Here is an 18,365-nt window from a genome sequence, read left to right on the forward strand (position 1 = left end):
AAGAGGACATATTCTAATGAGCTGTCATGCTGTACATTTAATTTGGACCATTCTTCTCTAATATATGACCTATCTTGCCCAATGAAGAGTACTTGTCACTTTCTACACACACTGGTTAGCCTCACTAAAAAAAATAATAATAAAAGTTAACATAAATTATATTATAAAAAATGTAGAAATATATATTTGTAGTATCTAAATACATTAAAGTCACTGGTAACAGACTTCAAGTTTAATAAGCCAAAGGGGAAAATGTGAAATTACTTAATTATGCAGAGCAAAAGCTGTACTTGCATCTGAATATTTCTTGTAAAAAAACTTTTTTCCTAAAACCAACATAAATGCAAATAGTGCAGAGTCACTGTCTTTTATCACATAAAATATATTTAAGAAAATACTATCTCTTAGGAAACATAACTTTTGAAGAAAAAAGTTACCTAAGATTATTGTTATGATATTTACACTTACGCAAAATAGACATAAACAAGAACATATCACAATTATAGACCTGCATAAGACTCATTTTCTCTATTGTTAGAAAATATTTTATAGAATCTATATTCTTATAAAACTCACTGATGGCTGTTCAAAGTGAAAATAGATCTGCCATGTAGATACACAGAACTGTATCAATACCAAAGGTATCTCAAAGCTAAATTATGTCTGTGGAGAAAAACAATAGCTTTAACAATCAGAAGACTGAAAATCACAACCATTTAAAATTAACAACTTAAGGAACTATCTACTGTGGTGAAGTATCAGTTTCTACTTCAATAATTTCATCTTTACTTAAGAGGGGGACTGAGGACAAGGAGAAGTGCAGAAGAAGCTGGCAAAACACCAATAACTGATTCTATTTTATTAGATAATGTTCAAAAAGAATGAAGGAAAAAAATTAAGAAGGGTTCACAACAGTAGGAAAGAATCTTACTGTATGAAAAACCAAATATCTAAGTATCACCCCTCTGAAGTGAGTCAGGAGAAGCATCCATAAAAGAAAAGAGAAAGCCTCCTTCCAGTCCACAGCAAAAGTACATTGTTTACAAAGTTAAGTTGTCCAATTACCTTTGGAAAATGACACCATTTGCCAGAACGCAGCATATAAATTACAACTGCTTCTAAGATGACAAACCAAGCTACAATGAACCAATGACTCTACTCCACTCCAGTGCCAGCATCACAGAGAAACAGGATTTCACAAAAAGAGCAAATTCAAATGCACAAGCAAAGTAAATATGGTAAGAAACCGTATTTTTCTGGGGGTGGAAGGGCAAGGATTTAGGCCTGAAGTAAAACTGGAGTGCTAAGAAAGTAAACTATGCAGACAAGGAGATTTCTGGAAGTTGGAAAAGCGCAGAAACAGATTAGAAAGTAAATAATCTACATTTCAAAAAAACAGAGAGAGAACTCACACGTATCACAGTCAATGTGGTGAAACAAATTTGGAATCTCACACTAGGTGATTTTTTTATTTTCTTTAATGTTTATTTATTTTTGAGAGGGAGACAGAGAGAGCAAGTAGGGGAGGGGCAAAGAGAAAGGGAGACACAGAATCAGAAGCAGGCTCCAGGCTCTGAGCTGTCAGCACAGAGCCTGATGCTAGGCTGGAACCCACAAACCATGAGATCATGACCTGAGCTGAACTTGACGCCCAACCGACTGAGCCACCCAGGTGCCCCTAGGTGATTTTTCTCTAAGCTATTCATTACAGCTTCTCAAGTTACAAAATACTGGTAAGATTTCCTATATTTCTGTTAACAGTTCTGAAAGAGATCACTAATACAACAAACCTTCATAAAAGGTTTAAATATGAAGCAGTGAAAAGTCAGGGCTATTTTATCTTACGGGAAATGTTTCATTTCCCCTCAAAGAGGGGGAAATACACACCCAAAAGCAATCATCCCCAAAATTAAAAACAAAATTAGAAAATAAAGGTCCAAAATATCACATTTAGGTCATGCATATTATGTCTAATCCCTTTACCCCAGGATTCTTCATATAAAAACACACAAATAATGCCATAATTGCTAAGAAGTCTAAGGAAATATTTTCCAAAACTACAGAAAAAGGTGTGAAAATCTTTAACTACTTAATAAGAAATAACACTGCAAATTAGAGCAGAATTATTAAACAGTTCAAAAAGACACAAATAGGTAGGTATCATTGCATTAGAATATTAAGCATACTAGCCAGTTCTTTATCTCCTATAGAACTTTCTTTCAAATATTTACTGACAATGTCACATATTCTAATCAAGGGATTGTCAGAAAAACTACATTTGAGCAGAAAAGCAAACCTCCTTAAAAATCAAACAATTCCTTACCTTGGAGAAAGAAGATAATACCATAAACTCAAGATTTCATTTCTCAAAAAAACATTTAAAATAATACATTTTCCTAAAGAATTTCTTTAGACTGACTCACTGGCAATACTTCTCCCCAAAATTCTGACAATCTCAAGAACACTCTCTATAACATTCTATAGTATTTTATCATTTTTCCCAGAGCATAACAGAGAAGTAGTATACAATGAGCTTGTTTTAAGAAAGGATTTACTAAATTGTTAATACTATAAAATACTGAATTAAAGGGAACTTCATTAAACCATCAAATAACATGATATACACCAAATAGATCAATTTTGACTTTTCCCATCTAACAAATGCTACGGATGATCTTTAATTTTAAAACAGTTACGTAAGATGCGGAGTGAGTTATTATAAACCATTTACAAAATTATCTATTTTTATGTTCAATTTTAAGACTATATATAAATTATGATGAAAATGGTACTATACCTTCAAAAACAGAAGGGGAAATTATTTTCATAACCTAATCTTTGAAATTTTAACTTTTATACTTTAAAAAAATTGACTGGTTTATTTTTATAATTTTTACATTTCTTTTTAAGCAACTATAAGTGAGAAAAGGTTTGTAAGCCTAGCCTGATAGACGACTCTTTGAAAGGGTAGAAAGTCTTTTACTGTTCATAAATGAAAGTTCAAATTTGATTTAATTACAACATATGCTATCTTTTTTACCATAATTTTTGAGTACCAGAGACATCATCATATGCTAACTAATAATTTTGATGAAATGAGATTCATGTGTCAGAAAATCTATCTCAATCTTAGGAATGGGCAGAAGATATTACTGTTCTTTCAAGAAATGCTGGGTCTGTACCTTTGATTGACTTCCTATAGACTAGTCAGAGACAGGTTAATTTGTAGATATTGTTCAGAAAAATGCAAATAGTTTATGATCAGTGAAACTGATCAGTTTTGGTCTAGTGAAATAAAGCATAACCTCAAATTTAGAATTTATGGATCTAAAGGACATTGAGCAGTTTTGCATCTAACTTGGCAATCTTATCTGTCTGTAAAAATCCTAAATTCCTCAAAAACTCTTAACCACACCTTACAAATTACTGATAACCTCATCAGACAATGATTTACCTATGTATGAATTGTGTTTATGTTATATTTTCAAGAGTGTCATGTTTCTACTTTTATGAAAATCATTCTTTAACATATGCTTGATCTACTCAGGATTATGGTAGAGATCATATTCTGATTTTTGTCTAACTGCTAAATAATTCTAAATTATTTTCAACTATTCATCTCCATGAATAATATGTATAGATACCATTAAATTCCTGAAGAAAAGATTAATCAGTTACATTCAAAGTAGCTATCATTTTAAGCAGGAATCTAAACTTCAGATCTACCTCCAAAGAAATGTGAAACCTAGAAAACAAGCACAAAGGGAGCCAGAATAAAACAATGGAACTGCAAAAAGTTAGATAAAAAATATCACTACCCTACATAAGTTTTTCAAACTTTTGCCAAGTCCATTCAAAGAAAATAAAAATCATAAAAATGTTTAAAGGTAAATACTACTTGAAAAAGTGAGAGGTTAAAGTAAGACAAATTAAATAACTACTCCACAATACTTAATTAACTAGCACATATGACTGCTTAACAAGTTTGAAGAGAAAGATATTTGGCCATATTGTCTTTAATCAAAACATTTGTGAAGGTTTTCTTTAGTATAGAAACTTACTTATAAAAAGATTCAGAACTTGTTTCTCCTTTATTCTCCCTAGAACATTCATTCTTTCCTAATAAAACATTCCCAAAAAAACTTAACACAGAACCTCTTACTCTGCAGGCACTTACATTTCATTTTTTATTTTACTTAATGGTAAAAATGTGTGCAGAAGATATGAATTAAAAATGTGTCTTTGCGGGTTTACTACAGATTCACGTGTGTATATGTGTTTATATATATATACATTATTTCAACGTGTATGTCTGCTTGTATCTGTTAGCTGGGGAGTATTTTTTTCAGTAAGGGAAAACTGCTTTCTGCAAAAACTAGAAAGAAGTCATAATACATGGAGCCAGAGGTGCTCCCAACAGAACGTGAAGGAAGTCTCTGGTCCTGGATCCTAGCATTAGTATGGCCTCAAAAAAAGAAAAAGGAAAAAACAGAATCAGATGCAGTATTAAGAGGAGATAAGAGAAGAAAACAATTTATAATGGTGGCTGATTAACATTGCCAGTAAATAACTTTTACTCTCATGAATAACAATAAAGAATAAGGTAAAGATCCTTTGTGATTATTAGTCTCCCAATTTGAGGATAAGATTAATGCCGTACTACTTCAATTTTATCTTGTCATTTAATAGACTACAGATACTATCATCTAACCAGCAAAAGCTATCAAAGCCACGAGGTAGAATGCTGCTGAAGGACAAAAAGTACATGAATATCTGAACTGCTAAAAGGGAAACTGAACAAGTAGGTACCTATTTCAGAGATAGGACAATACATAAGGAAATATTTAGGTGAGCAATGAGAGCTGAATATTCAATAGCTGATGAAAAACATCAGAGAAGTAAACAGGAAGAAAGTCATCTAGAAGAAAAATTTAGGAAAGATGATGAGCAAGGAAATGTGAATTCATGTGGGAAAAACAAGCTGTCATTAAAACAACAAGTAGGTGTTTATTTGATGAATGTTGTTGACAGATGGTAATAAATAAACTTTTCTTATGGATAATTCTATAAAGTAAAACATACTGTTGCTTATAGGAATGCTGTACTTATAACAAAGTTGTACTTTAAAAATATTTAGTATATATCCAAAAACACAACCTTAATTACAACAGCCCAAATGATCCAAATAACATCAAGGAAAGTAATTTTTGATTAAACGAGAATCTATGTTGAATTTAATTATACATAGCTCTAAGTATCATATAATGGCTGTGTTGAACTGCCGCTTAAAGTTGAATGTGCTTGGCAGTACATTAGCCAGCATTTGAAATTACTCTCATCTCATTAAGATATTAGGCTTTTTAATAAGTGCCTAGTGCTTATTTACTCGGGAAAATATCCTAGCTAAATCTCTTCAATGACTGAAAGAAAACAATATAGTGATATAAAAACTTTCATACTTGGGTTTTAAACATCAATCTATGACACCAGATCTAAGCAGAGAGGAACTCTGTTTTCTACTTTATTTCCAAGATGCAATGTGTTTAGTCACTATGAACTCATATAGCATGAGACTCAACTAGGCACAGCATTTCTGAGCAGATGCCTATGCTTAAGCAGGATGTGACAGGCTCTTCACAAAAGGGATCATCTCTCCTATTCTGTGTTCGCAGCTTTAGTTTCTAAACCACTGGCCTCTGCTCACTTTCTCTCAGAGCAACATTTCCTGCACAACTGGCATGAACAGCAGACCTCCCTGCCTGTCAGAAGTACTCACTCATCATGGCAACATTCAGGCAACCTTTACTCTCTTCCCTCACTACACTTTTATTTCTCCCCCCTCGGATGCAGTTTCTCATTCAACTATCAGGGTAACACCTTTTCTAACGGTGTTAGAAGGCAGCCTTCCCCTACAGTGCCGGCACATCTTTCCACTAAGTCCACATCACAGTCAAGTCAACCGATGACAAAAGTATGCAAGATAAAATGGGGGTGGGGGGGGGGACTCGACTCCATCTGCATAGGATGTAGAAAGCTGAGATGAACAATGCTCCAACCCTCAGAACACCACCACCAGCACCACCACCACCAAAATAATGCAAGTTAATCTGCAAAATGACAACTTTTCTTCAACACACAAGAGTTACCAGGAAAACCAATTAACCTGAAAAACAGGAATAGGTTAGCGCTTTCAAGAAAAGATGGGACTAGAACACTTGCTTTCCTGAGGAAAATGCCAGAAATGATACAAGCCAGGTAAGGATTAAGCTACCATTTTTAACAAATCGCTAAGGGCCAAATGTGAACCAATGTGAAAATACAAAACCTCCGGAAAGTACAGACACAACAAGAATTCAATCTCACTTGCAGGCTCTTCTACACAGACCTCCTGGGAATCATGAGAAAGATAAGGATGGTTAAGATAAGAAACTTCAGGGGCACCTAGGTGGCTCAGTTGGTTAAGCATCTTACTCTTGATGCATCTTACTCAAGTCATGATCTCATGGTTATGAGATCGAGCCCCACGCCAGGCTCTGTGTTGAACGTGGACCCTACTTAAGATATTCTCTCTCTCTCTCTCTCTCTCTCTCTCTCTCTCTCTCTCTCCCCCCTCCCCCATCTGACCCTCTCTCCCACTTGTACGTGCATGCACTCTCTCTCCAAAAAAAAAAAAAGGTAAGAAACTTCAAACAGCCTCTCTCAGATATAGACCTGGGAGACGTGAACAGCAGCCACCACTGAAAAGGCATGAAGATGAGACAGCCCTGATTCTTCAACTCTGTCTCCTCTAGAGAACAAAAACCTTTGCATGCTGAGGGAAAGGGAACAGAACCCAGATGACCTTGGAGCACAAATACAGCCCCACTGTAGCTGGAGGAAAGGAAAAGAAAAATCTTCTGCTGGAGGCAAGAATATATGATGAGCCCACACTATCACAGCCCTTCTAAAGCTGGGAAAGAGGGCTCTACTTCCTAGACTCAGTGTCACAAAGCCTGCCTAAGACTGAGACTGAACCAGAATAACAGAAAATGCCCCTCGGACAACCACGGAGTAGCAAGGAACAGCAGTCTTTGGTTGACAGAGCATCTATAATGCAGAGAGAGATCTTTTCTGAGGCAAGGTACAAAGGAAAGACCTATAGCTGAGGGTGAAATAAACATTGAAAAAAACAGTCTCTGGCAAGCTAGCACCATCTTCAACACAAGGTAGCTCAAGAGGAATTTGAAGCCTGTGGTGCATTAAGGAAAATAAAAGCAACAACAAAAGCCAAAGCCAACTCAACTGCTGGCGTGGCTAACTCTCCTGCCCCACTAAAAACCTAGCGAAAACCAAGATGGGCCCATGAACAGGCACAAATACTATTTACTTCAGTCTTTACTATCCTAAACAAGATGTCCAACATGCCAAAAAAAATAACAATAACAGGAAAAAAAATTTTCCTGATGCAAAAGGCAATCAGGAATCAAAGCAAATGACGTAACTAGAGTAAGACAGACCCAGATACTGGAACTATCAGGTAAGGAATTTAAAATAACTATAATACACGCTAAAGGTTCTCATGGAAAAACTACAAGAAAACAGGCAAGAACAGATGGGGGATTTCAGCAAAAAGAAACTATAACGAAGAATCAAAAAGAAATACTACAAACAAGGGGCGCCTGGGTGGCGCAGTCGGTTAAGCGTCCGACTTCAGCCAGGTCACGATCTCGCGGTCCGTGAGTTCGAGCCCCGCGTCAGGCTCTGGGCTGATGGCTCGGAGCCTGGAGCCTGTTTCCGATTCTGTGTCTCCCTCTCTCTCTGCCCCTCCCCCGTTCATGCTCTGTCTCTCTCTGTCCCAAAAATAAATTTAAAAAGTTGAAAAAAAAAAAAAATTTAAAAAAAAAAAAAAAAAGAAATACTACAAACAAAACACATGGTAACACAGATGAAGTTGAGTTTACAATGAATGACTCATCAATAAACTCAACAAAGCCAAAGAAACAAACAGTAAACCTGAAAATGTTATCAACAGATGGGCACCTGGATGGCTCAGTTGGTTAAGTGGCTCTCTTTAGTTCAGGTCATGATCTCAGTTTGTGAGTTCAAGCCCCACGTCGGGTGCTGTGCTGACAGCTCAGAGCCTTGAGCCTGCTTCAGATTCTATGTCTCCATCTCTCTCTGCCCCTCCCCCTCTCATGCTGTCTCTCTCTCTCTCTCTCTCTCAAAAGTAAAATAAAAACATTAAAAAAAATTTTTTTTTAAAAATGACAATGCATCAACAGGAAATACCCGAGGGGGGAAAAAAAAACACATGGAAAAATAAAAGAGAACACCAACCCAGAAATTTTCAAATGGTCTAATATACATGCAATTAGAATTCTAGAAGAAGTAGAAAAAGAAAATGGAGCAGATAAAATATTTGAAAAGAAAGTAAGAATTTTCCAAAATTGATGGCAGACATCAAACCAGAGATGCAAGAAGTTCAGGGAACACCAAAGAGAATAAATACTAAATAAAATACATCAAGGCATTACATAATAATACTGCAGAAAAAACAAAAACTAAATGAAAAATCTTGAAGGTGGCCAATGGGGGAAAAAATATATGGCACACAGGGGGCCAAGGATACAAATAACAGAACTCTCCACAGGAGCTATGGAAATAAGTCACTGGTATGATAATGTCCTGAAAGAAACAATGAAACAAAATTCTATAACCACTGAAAATATCTTTCAGAACCATATTAGAAATAATGGTTTTTGTTTGTTTGGTTTTTTCAGGGGAAAAAAAAGGCTGAAAAAATTCGATGATAACAGACCTGCACTGCAAGATACATTAAAGGAAGCCTTTTAGACAGAGGACTATATTAGACAAACAGATGAATCTCCAAAAAGAAATGAAGAACACCAGAAACGGCATAAAGATGAAATTCTTTTTTTTATTTTAAACTGATGTAAAGAGACTATCTATGGCAAAAATAGTAGCCATCTATTGTGTGTTTACAGAATAGAAGTAAAATGTATGAAAACAAGGGGAGAAAATATTGGATATACAGTGTTTTAGGTAATTTCCACTATATGTTAAATGGTATATTACTTGCAAGTAATAGTCCATTAATTAAAGATGTATATTATAGGGGCACTTGAGTGGCCCAGTCCGTTAAATGTCAGACTTCAGCTCAGGTCATGATCTTGCAGTTCATGAGTCCGAGCCCTCCATCAGGCTGTGTGCTGACAGCTCAGAGCCTGGAGCCTGCTTCCAATTCTGTGTCTCCCTCTCTCTGCCCCTCCCCTGCTCACGCTCTGTCTCTCTCTCTCAAAAAGAAATAAACATTGGGAAAAAAAAAAAAAGATGTATATTGTAAACCTAGGGTGTACACACACAAAAAAAATCTAAATAAGAGATATAAACTACAATACGGATAAAATGTTATCATAAAAAATAATCCAAAAAATAGAAAAAGAACCAAAAAATACACAAAACCTAGCAAGATAGATTTTAAACCACCTGGTTTTATGAAATACTAAAATAACAGATTATCAGAATGGATATGAAGCAAGACCTAGGGGCACCTGGGTGCTCAACCAGGCATCTGACTTCGGCTCAGGTCATGATCTCGTGTTTTATAGGTTTGAGCACTATCGACAACGGCCAAAGTATGGAGAGAACCCAAATGTCCATCAACAGATGAATGGATAAAGAAGGTGTGGTATATATATACAATGGAGTATTGCTCAGCAATCAAAAAGAATGAAATCTTGCCATTTGCAACAACGTGGATAGAACTAGAGTGTATTATGCTAAGCAAAAGCAGTCAGAGAAAGACAAACATCATATGACTTCACTCATATGTGGAATTTAAGATACAAAACAGATGAATATAAGGGAAGGGAAACAAAAATAATATAAAAACAGGGAGGGAGGCTCTCTCGCCCTGTATTTAAGAGACTCTTAAATACAGAGAACTGAGGGGTTTGTTGCTGGAGGGGTTGTGGGTGGGGGGATGGGCTAAATGGGCAAGGGTTAAGGAGAACACTTGCTGGGATGAGCAGTGGGTGTTATATGTAGGGGATGAATCACTGGATTCTATCTCTGAAATCATTACTGCACTGTATGCTAACTTGGATATAAACTTAAAAATAATAATTTTAAAAATATGTTAAAACTAGGAAAAAAAACGCTAAAAAATACAAAGAGTGATACAAATGAAAACAAGAAAGAATTTGTGGTCTTTGACAAGGAATCATAATCTATTCAACAAGTATGTGAATGTCAATTATATACTAATCATTGCTTAGGCACTGTGTGAGAACTGCTTGAGCACAGCTTGGTATCCAATGACAAGCAAACAAAATAATATCAGCAAAATGCTATTTTTAAAGATACAACACACTTCTGCTTTTTTATATAGAGTATATTTACCTCAAAGCCAAGTCTATCCTTTTCTTTCCAAAAACAAAAATGTGTTACTTTCTTATCCCAGAATTCATCGGGCTTCACTACACAAACAAGGGACACCTCAGCTGGAACAACATTCTATAAAATACAAAATACAAAAATACAAATTTTGTATAAAATACAAAAAATAATAATTATAAATTAGACATGTAAAATGAATATTAACACCATAAATTACTAAATGTTCACGGTTAGGCTGAATAATTAAGAGACCTTTGGAAAAGAATTAAAATAATAAAGAAATGTTCCAAACTTCAAAACATACATGGCAATAAAGAAATACTTGGAAAGACAAGCTGATTCAGAAAAGACTTCAAATAAACAATGTAATAAAAACAGTACATGTGGGGGTGCCTAGATGGCTCAGTCTGTTAAGTGTCCGACTTTGGCTCAGGTCATAAGCTCATGGTTCATGAGTTCAAGCTCAGCATCAGGCTCTACTCTTGACAGTGCAGAGCCTACTTGGGATTCTCTCTCTCTCCCCCATTCTCTGCCACTCCCCCACAATCTCTCTCTCAAAGTAAACAAACTTTAAAAATAAATAAATAAATAAACACTGTACATATGAAATTACTTTTGTTTTACTGAATCTTTGTAATAGGTTATGTTCAGATTAAACTACAATATAATTTAAATTAAATAACTATCAAATTTTGTTTTTGTGTTCAAAAAATTTTGGGGGCATAACAAAATCATCTTGGAGAATTTCTTCAAATGATGTAAAATCAATTTTTTCACAAAATAAATTTTTTGCTGGCAATTATACAAAGAAGCCAAGATTCTACTTGATTATTAACTTGAAGAAGAGGATAAGCTAATCTTTGACAAATACAATTTCACATTTACTAGATATGGTTATTCATATTACCTTAAAAAGAATGGAAATTAACATTTACTGAGTCAATAAATATTCCATGTATATTTTATCAGCAAACCCATATAGTCTATCTTTAAAATAGATCTGAGGGCACCTGGGTAGCTCAGTCAGTTGAGCATTCACCTTTGGCTCAGGTCATGATCTCAAGGTTCATGAGTTCGAGCCCCATGTCAGGCTCTATGCTAACAGCTCGGAGCCTGGAGCCTGGAGCCTGTTTCGGATTCTGTGTCTCCTCTCTTTCTGCCCCTCCCCTGCTCATACGCATGCACGAGTGCTCTCTCTCTCTCTCAATAAATAATACAATACATCTTAAATCTATCCATTTCTACCACCTGCATTGCTAACATTCCCAAACTAGTCAGCCTTTTAAAATATCCTCTTAACAGGCCTCCCTTCTTCATATTTTCTCATGCTCAGAGTAAAATTCAAACTCCTACCAAGGCCTAGAAAGCCCTCCAAGCTCAGGGCCCCAATGACCCTCAGACCTCACCTCATACCCTTCTCCCCATAGATCACTCCCCTACCACAGCCACACTAAGTTTCCTGCTGTTCCTGCCTCAAGCTTATGCCCTTGATGTTTCCTCAGTCAGGAATGTTTTTTGCCCCGTACACAGAAGAATGCTCCCTCTGTTTATTTAAGATTCTACTCAAATATTCCCTCTTCAGACAGACCTTCCCTGACGACCCTATCAAAAGTAGCACCATATGACTCGGTCTCCTTTTACCACTATATTTTTCTTCATAGCATTTATCACTATCTGATGTTACATTACTTAGTAATTTGCCTAATTACTTACTATCTGTAGTAATGTACTACTTTATGTACGATATCTAATATCTTACTATCATGTCAGTCCTATATCTCCAGCCTTTGATAGTGCCTGGTATATAGAAGACACTCCATAAATAACTATTAAATAAATGAATTCACATTAAATAAAATTGAGAGAATGAGATCTACTTGAATTTCACAGAAGAATAAACAGAGTTTCAAAGAACTAAAGTAACTTGTCCAATATGACAGAGTTGTTCAGTGATGGAGCTTAAAGAGAAACCAGATCTGACTCTAAAGTTCTATCACACCATTTCAAATGTTCTAGACCAGGAGTCAGTAAATTCTCTCTCAAGGTGTAGACAGTAAACATTTTAGGCTTTGCAGGTGATACAGTCTCTGTTGCAACTACTTCAATCCTGTCATTATAGTATGAAAGCAGCCATAAACCATATAAATGAATGGGCATAGTTGAGTTCCAACAAAACTTTATTTATGAATTCTAGGGGTCAAATACCATTCAAGACCATAAATGGCAAAACTGAATAACAATAATAAATTATGGTTATAATTAATTATTATTAAGGAGAAAATAGAAATCTTTCCATTTAAACATGTTATTGGGCACGTCACAAATCTAGTGCCCCCTGCAATTACCAGGCTATGAATTAGTTAAGTAAATTCAACAGTATCAAAGTTATCAGAGAGGCTGGGAAACTTAGGGTAGACTGAGGTTTATTTATATATTGACTTTTGGAAGACTATTATTTCAAAATCACTGAATATTAAAGTTGCGAGAAACAAGAGAAACCAAACTCATTTTAGAGAATATTAGTTACAAAGCCAACACTAAGCTCTGGGATCCCAAACAACTGGTACTCGTACCTTTTGAAATTAAAGCAATGAATGATTTTGTATGTAGAAACTGCTTGACTAGGAGTAAACAAAAGGCCATTGCAACTTCTGAAAATGTTAACTACTAATAAATCCAAAAGTTGTTAAAATACCTATCGGAAAAGAAATCCCAAGAGGGGATTAAATCATCCATTGACTGTTCTTCAAAACTGCCAATGATCAAAGTCCAGTTCAAACAGCAAGCCCCAAACAGGTCATCTGTGACACAGGTGAATGACAGGATGAAAGGAAGAACAACACAAGGTCATAATTAATGGATTTCTCACCTAATAGTTATTTTAACAACTTTTACTGAGAAGAATTCATCTTCACGGGTGGGATATAAAAGTGCTCAGAACATATCTGACAGAAAAAGTTATGGAACATCAATCTGTGCTCCCGTAAAAACTGATCCTCTAGAGGCTATATCCTTTCCAACTCGAAGGAGTAATCCTAATGATGAAGGTTTAGGCCACACATTTGAAAACAAGGTGATGGGTACCTTATTTGGGAACCTCCTCCAATACATCCCACTGGTAAATATACACTTTGTAAAGGATAAAAACAAGACTTAGGGGTGGGACCATGTTAAGTTCTAACCGTGGCTCTTTCCCATGTTCACTGTATGAACCTGGCTAAGTTACTTAAAATCTTTGAGCCTCAGTTGACCTTTGGGGATAACAAAACCTGCCTCCCAAAGTTCTGAGGATAAAATTAAACGACATAATTTATATACAAAGCTTAGTACAGTCTTAACCATATGCTTAATCATATTAAGCACTAAAAGTATCCTCATCCCTCAAATCCCTTTTTCCTAATAGTCCCAAATAAAAAATAAAATACTAAGAATCATTCTCCATGGGGCACCTGGGTGACTCAGTCAGCTAAGCATCTGACTCTTGATTTCAGCTCAGGTCATGATCTCACAGTTCATGGGATTGAGCCCCATGTTGGCTGTGCTGACAGCACAGAGCCTGCTTGGGATCCTCTTTCCCTCTTTCTGCCCCTCCCTGTCTCTGCCTGCGTGCTTTCTCTCTCTCTCTCTCAATAAATAAATAAACATTAACAAACAAAAAAAAGGATCATTCTCCTTAGTTATCATTTGAAATTTTATATTATCTTCCTTTCCACAGAACCCCAAAGCAGCTACTAATTATTTCCCAATCCATTTAAAATTCTTGATCTTTCTTCCAATATCATTAATATTTACTTAACTGAATTTCACTATCCTATGTAACTGCCAACTTCTATTTTCCCCAAACTGACCTGCCATCAACTCTCTTCATTATATTTGCTTCATTTCTGAGCTATCATGAAGTGAGTGTCCCTGCCAGGAATGCCCTTTTCACTTTCTTTCATCTAAATTAGATCATCTCTTTTATTTAACTCACTTAACTTCTATATTCTCTTGAAGCCCTTCTACAGAAACCCAGATATGTGTAAGCAATCTGCCTTTCAATCACTCAAATGTCTTATTTTTCTATTTCAGATCACAACATCTTCAATACCCTTATAATAAAGCAACAAATATTTACTAGGTCCCTAGAACATGCGAAGGATCATGAAAACGTTCTGTGAGGAACACAGAAAAACACAGACTAGGCTCAGACCACGGACTTTGTAACTGCAGCTGTTTATTAAATGCTGGTTTGTGGGCTGCTAAAATCCCCAAGGACACAACTGTCAAGTACATTTCTTCTGGCTTAGAAATAAATAACAACACCATCATGAGTCCTGGTGCTTTTTGGAGGAAAAGGAACAAAAGGGAAAAGACTGCTCAGAACCACATGAGAAGCTTTTTCAGAACAGACTTACCCAAATCGTGCTCTCTACCTACAGGATCAGAGTGGAGTAGACAGGGGATGATGCAGATACCACAGCCTGCAAAAGCTCCCAGTTAAGTCCGACAACATTACACTTTTAGACTCACTGGCCTACTTATTAAATTTCTTAAACATGACATACTATTTTTGATCATTTACAAACCTTTAGGACTGAAATTCATTTTACTAATCAAAGTCATACCTCTAAGAATTGAATTTTAAAAATCCAGTAGTGTCCATTTCAGAACTCAGTCACTGCCGAGAAGTCTGGGCACAGTCCAATAAATGAAATGCATTTCCATTATCACTTTATCTGTTGCTATAAAATAAAACCATTTCCTGATAGACAAAAATAAAATTACCTGTAGCATTAAGACTACTGTTTTCACCACATTCCACTGTGATTTTCTGCCATCCACAATCACGGTAAATCCTCTAGCCTTACACTTTTCACTGAAACAACAACAAAAAATTACAAAACATTAAAACAGCCTTCATATTTTGTTCTTTATAATCCTAAATAAAGTTTATAGCTTAATCATATATGGAGCAGCATTAATCTCACTTGATCTGGCTTACACTGTCATTAATAAAATGTTTAAGAGTATCCTTTCAGTTTTCTCAAACAATTTACTTTTTTCATTTCAGGAAATGTTGACAATCTACAAACTAATCTGGCAAGAAAATTACTCTCAAAGTACAGAATGTCAATGGCCTAAAAAAAGGAAGAAATCAAAGCAACATTCAAATAATCTCAAAAGCCTTTCAATTTCTTAATCTGTAAAATGGGATCACAGTGAAGTAGATAACTAGTGGCTGCCAAGTGCTTACAGACTTCTTACCTCTCCTTCCTGCCAGAAGTATAAGGTTAAAACAGGTAGAAAATAGTGTAAGCTATGACTAACCAATAGAAATGGATTCCCTGGTGTTCTTTTTAGGAAATTTAATGAGATGAGGTAGAATTTGGTCTACATAGTAATTCAAAGCCTGAATACTCCATGTATGAACATACCACCCACCTCTGCATTCTCACATATTTGACCAACAAAATAAATATCTTGAGTGTTGGAATGTGTTACTGCTATATATTATATTCAATTATTCAAGTATTAAACACTTCCCAAAAGCCTACCCTAGTAAAATGCAACAACTGTGTTGAAAAACTCCATCCTACAGACCAAACTACATAGATGCTTTATTATTATTATCTACTTATAAAATCAATTCAGTGCAAGGATCTCAACTGTCCTCCCTCCAATACAATAGAAGACATTTAGTTTTACTTAGCAGGGCAAGGATTTGGTAGTGAAACCTCTCCACACTCAAAGTTCTATCAGTTACATACATTACAGAAAAGGTAATTAGCAACCCTTTCCTAAAATATAAATCCAACAATCCAGGGTATTTTACTAATCCTGCCTTACTTCCTCCAACTATTCACATTAGCCTCAAGATGGTTCTTGGAAAAGTGAGGTCTAATTCCACTGAGAAACAATAAAGTTTAAAGAATGGGGATGGTATTATTAAAGGTTTCTAAGATCCCCTGTAGGCAGGGATAGAAGCTGAGTTTCCAAAGGAAACAGAGAACTACTCAAAAGATGAGGCAAATTGAAAAAATGTCCATACAAAAAATCTGCACACAAACGTTCACAGCAGCATAATTCCTAACAGCCAAAAGCAGAAACAACTCAAATGTCCATCAATGATGAACAGGAAAACAAAATGTGGTGATCTGTACAATGCAATATTGTTCAATGTAAAAAGGAATGGAGTACTGGTACATACTACGACATAGATTAACCTTGAAAACATTATGCTAAGTGAAAGAAGCCAGACACAAAAGCCCACATATTGTATGATTCCATTTACATGAAACTTCCAGAATAAACAAATCCACAGAGACAGAAAGCAGATTAAGAGCTGCCAAGGGCTAGGAGGAGAAGAGACTGGGGAGTGAATTCTAATGGGTACAACATTTTGTGGGGGGAGGGGGCAAATAATAAGAGTGCATGATGGATACACAACCTTGTCAATATACTGAAAACCACTAAACTGTACAGTTAAAAAGGTGATGTTTAAGGTATGTAAATTATATCTCAATTAAAACAATGGTTAAGTACTCTGTTTTTGGATTTTGCATTTTAAAACAAAGGATTCATTAGGTATTCTTTGGGAGAAAAAATGTGAGATAATACAATGATCACTTTGGATTAGAAAGAGCATATAAAGACTTGCTTGGGGAAGCAAATCTGATACTTAACTGCTAGTTGAAGGATCAGGTAAGGAAGAAATTCCTGGAGTTTCCCAACAACAAGACATCTAGGAAGATCACTTTAACTTAGGTAGGATACAAGACCAAGAGAGGTCAACCTAGGTCAGGTAGCTGGCTGTTGAGTAGTCTTCAGAGAAGTAAAACCAACTGAGGGTCTCTGCCAATGCATTGTAGAAATTTGCAGGAGCAGGAGATAAGACACACAGAGCTGTTCAGTGGAAGGCCTCCCCTCACCGGTACTAGAGACAAGATCAGTGTGCCATCCCCATAATTTGGTACTTTCTTTTCAACTGGCATCTGCATCTCGGAGATACAGGTTACACAGCCATTTTGTTAAAGAAGTTTTATGTGAATAATACATTTATATTTCAAAGCACACTCTAAATTAATCTGTATGTTAAGACAAAGAAAGTAAGGAAGCTTGAAAATACCATCTGCAGTAATCTTAAGGGCGTAAAAGTGCTCTAAATTTATCTTTTGGGGTAGTTAAAAAAAACACCCTTAATCATAATTTTCTCACATTTTACTAAGATAATGAAAATACAATTGAAGGATACTATTTGAAAATTGCAAGACCAGTGATCTCTCAACTATGGGAATGGATTGTGGGTTTTTGTTTTGTTTTTACATTCCTACAAGTGGAGAGATAGTTTCAACTCTTTTCTAATATCTTAAGTTTAGAAGCATGTTCTGTCCTCTATAAAGGGTATGTTAGAGTAGCTGCAGTGCTAGTATTAATAAATTTCTATACCTTTAATATGTTTATAATTACATCTAAAGAACAATAAAAACAATCTATTAAGACTGTCTCGTTGGTCCTCCCCCATTTGAGCCTTTCAAGGTGAGGTAGCTACATTAAAACAACTATTAAAAGAGGAGAGGCTCCTTAAGAAGCTCACTCACTTTGACTAGAAACAGACTGGGGATTTCTGGGGTTCAGTACACTGTAGCTCTTCACTAATTTCTTTAATTAAAACTCTTCCACTTACAGAGCTCTGTTTATACTTAAATAATCGCAACTAATTTCACTTATGCTTTTATTATAACTTCTTATTTACAATTTATCCTTAGATAACATGCTTCCAGAAAGCAAGGATATTATCTGACTGATATCCTGGCAGCTTTAGCACAGTGCTTTAAATATAGATACCCTTGGGGCGCCTGGGTGGCTCAGTCAGTTAAGCGTCCGACTTCAGCTCAGGTCACGATCTCACGGTCCGTGAGTTCGAGCCCCGCGTCGGGCTCTGGGCTGATGGCTCAGAACCTGGAGCCTGCTTCCGATTCTGTGTC

The 18,365-nt window shown here is 35.8% G+C and overlaps 1 protein-coding gene across 8 annotated transcripts in view; it reads right to left on the reverse strand.

Annotated features, from left to right (window-relative positions):
* The window catches only part of SESTD1 (SEC14 and spectrin domain containing 1), a 151,475-nt gene that overhangs the window by 65,198 nt on the left and 67,912 nt on the right, over positions 1-18,365 (reverse strand). For all 8 annotated transcript variants that reach the window (XM_042994804.1, XM_042994803.1, XM_042994805.1 and 5 more), the window contains 2 exons: positions 15,166-15,256; positions 10,402-10,515 (listed from right to left, as the gene is read on the reverse strand). In XM_042994804.1, coding sequence (XP_042850738.1) covers positions 10,402-10,515; positions 15,166-15,256 — 205 coding nt within the window. The remainder of the gene's footprint in view (positions 1-10,401; positions 10,516-15,165; positions 15,257-18,365) is intronic.

This window comes from Panthera tigris, chromosome C1 (genome assembly GCF_018350195.1).
Source record: "Panthera tigris isolate Pti1 chromosome C1, P.tigris_Pti1_mat1.1, whole genome shotgun sequence".
Lineage (NCBI taxonomy): Eukaryota > Metazoa > Chordata > Mammalia > Carnivora > Felidae > Panthera > Panthera tigris.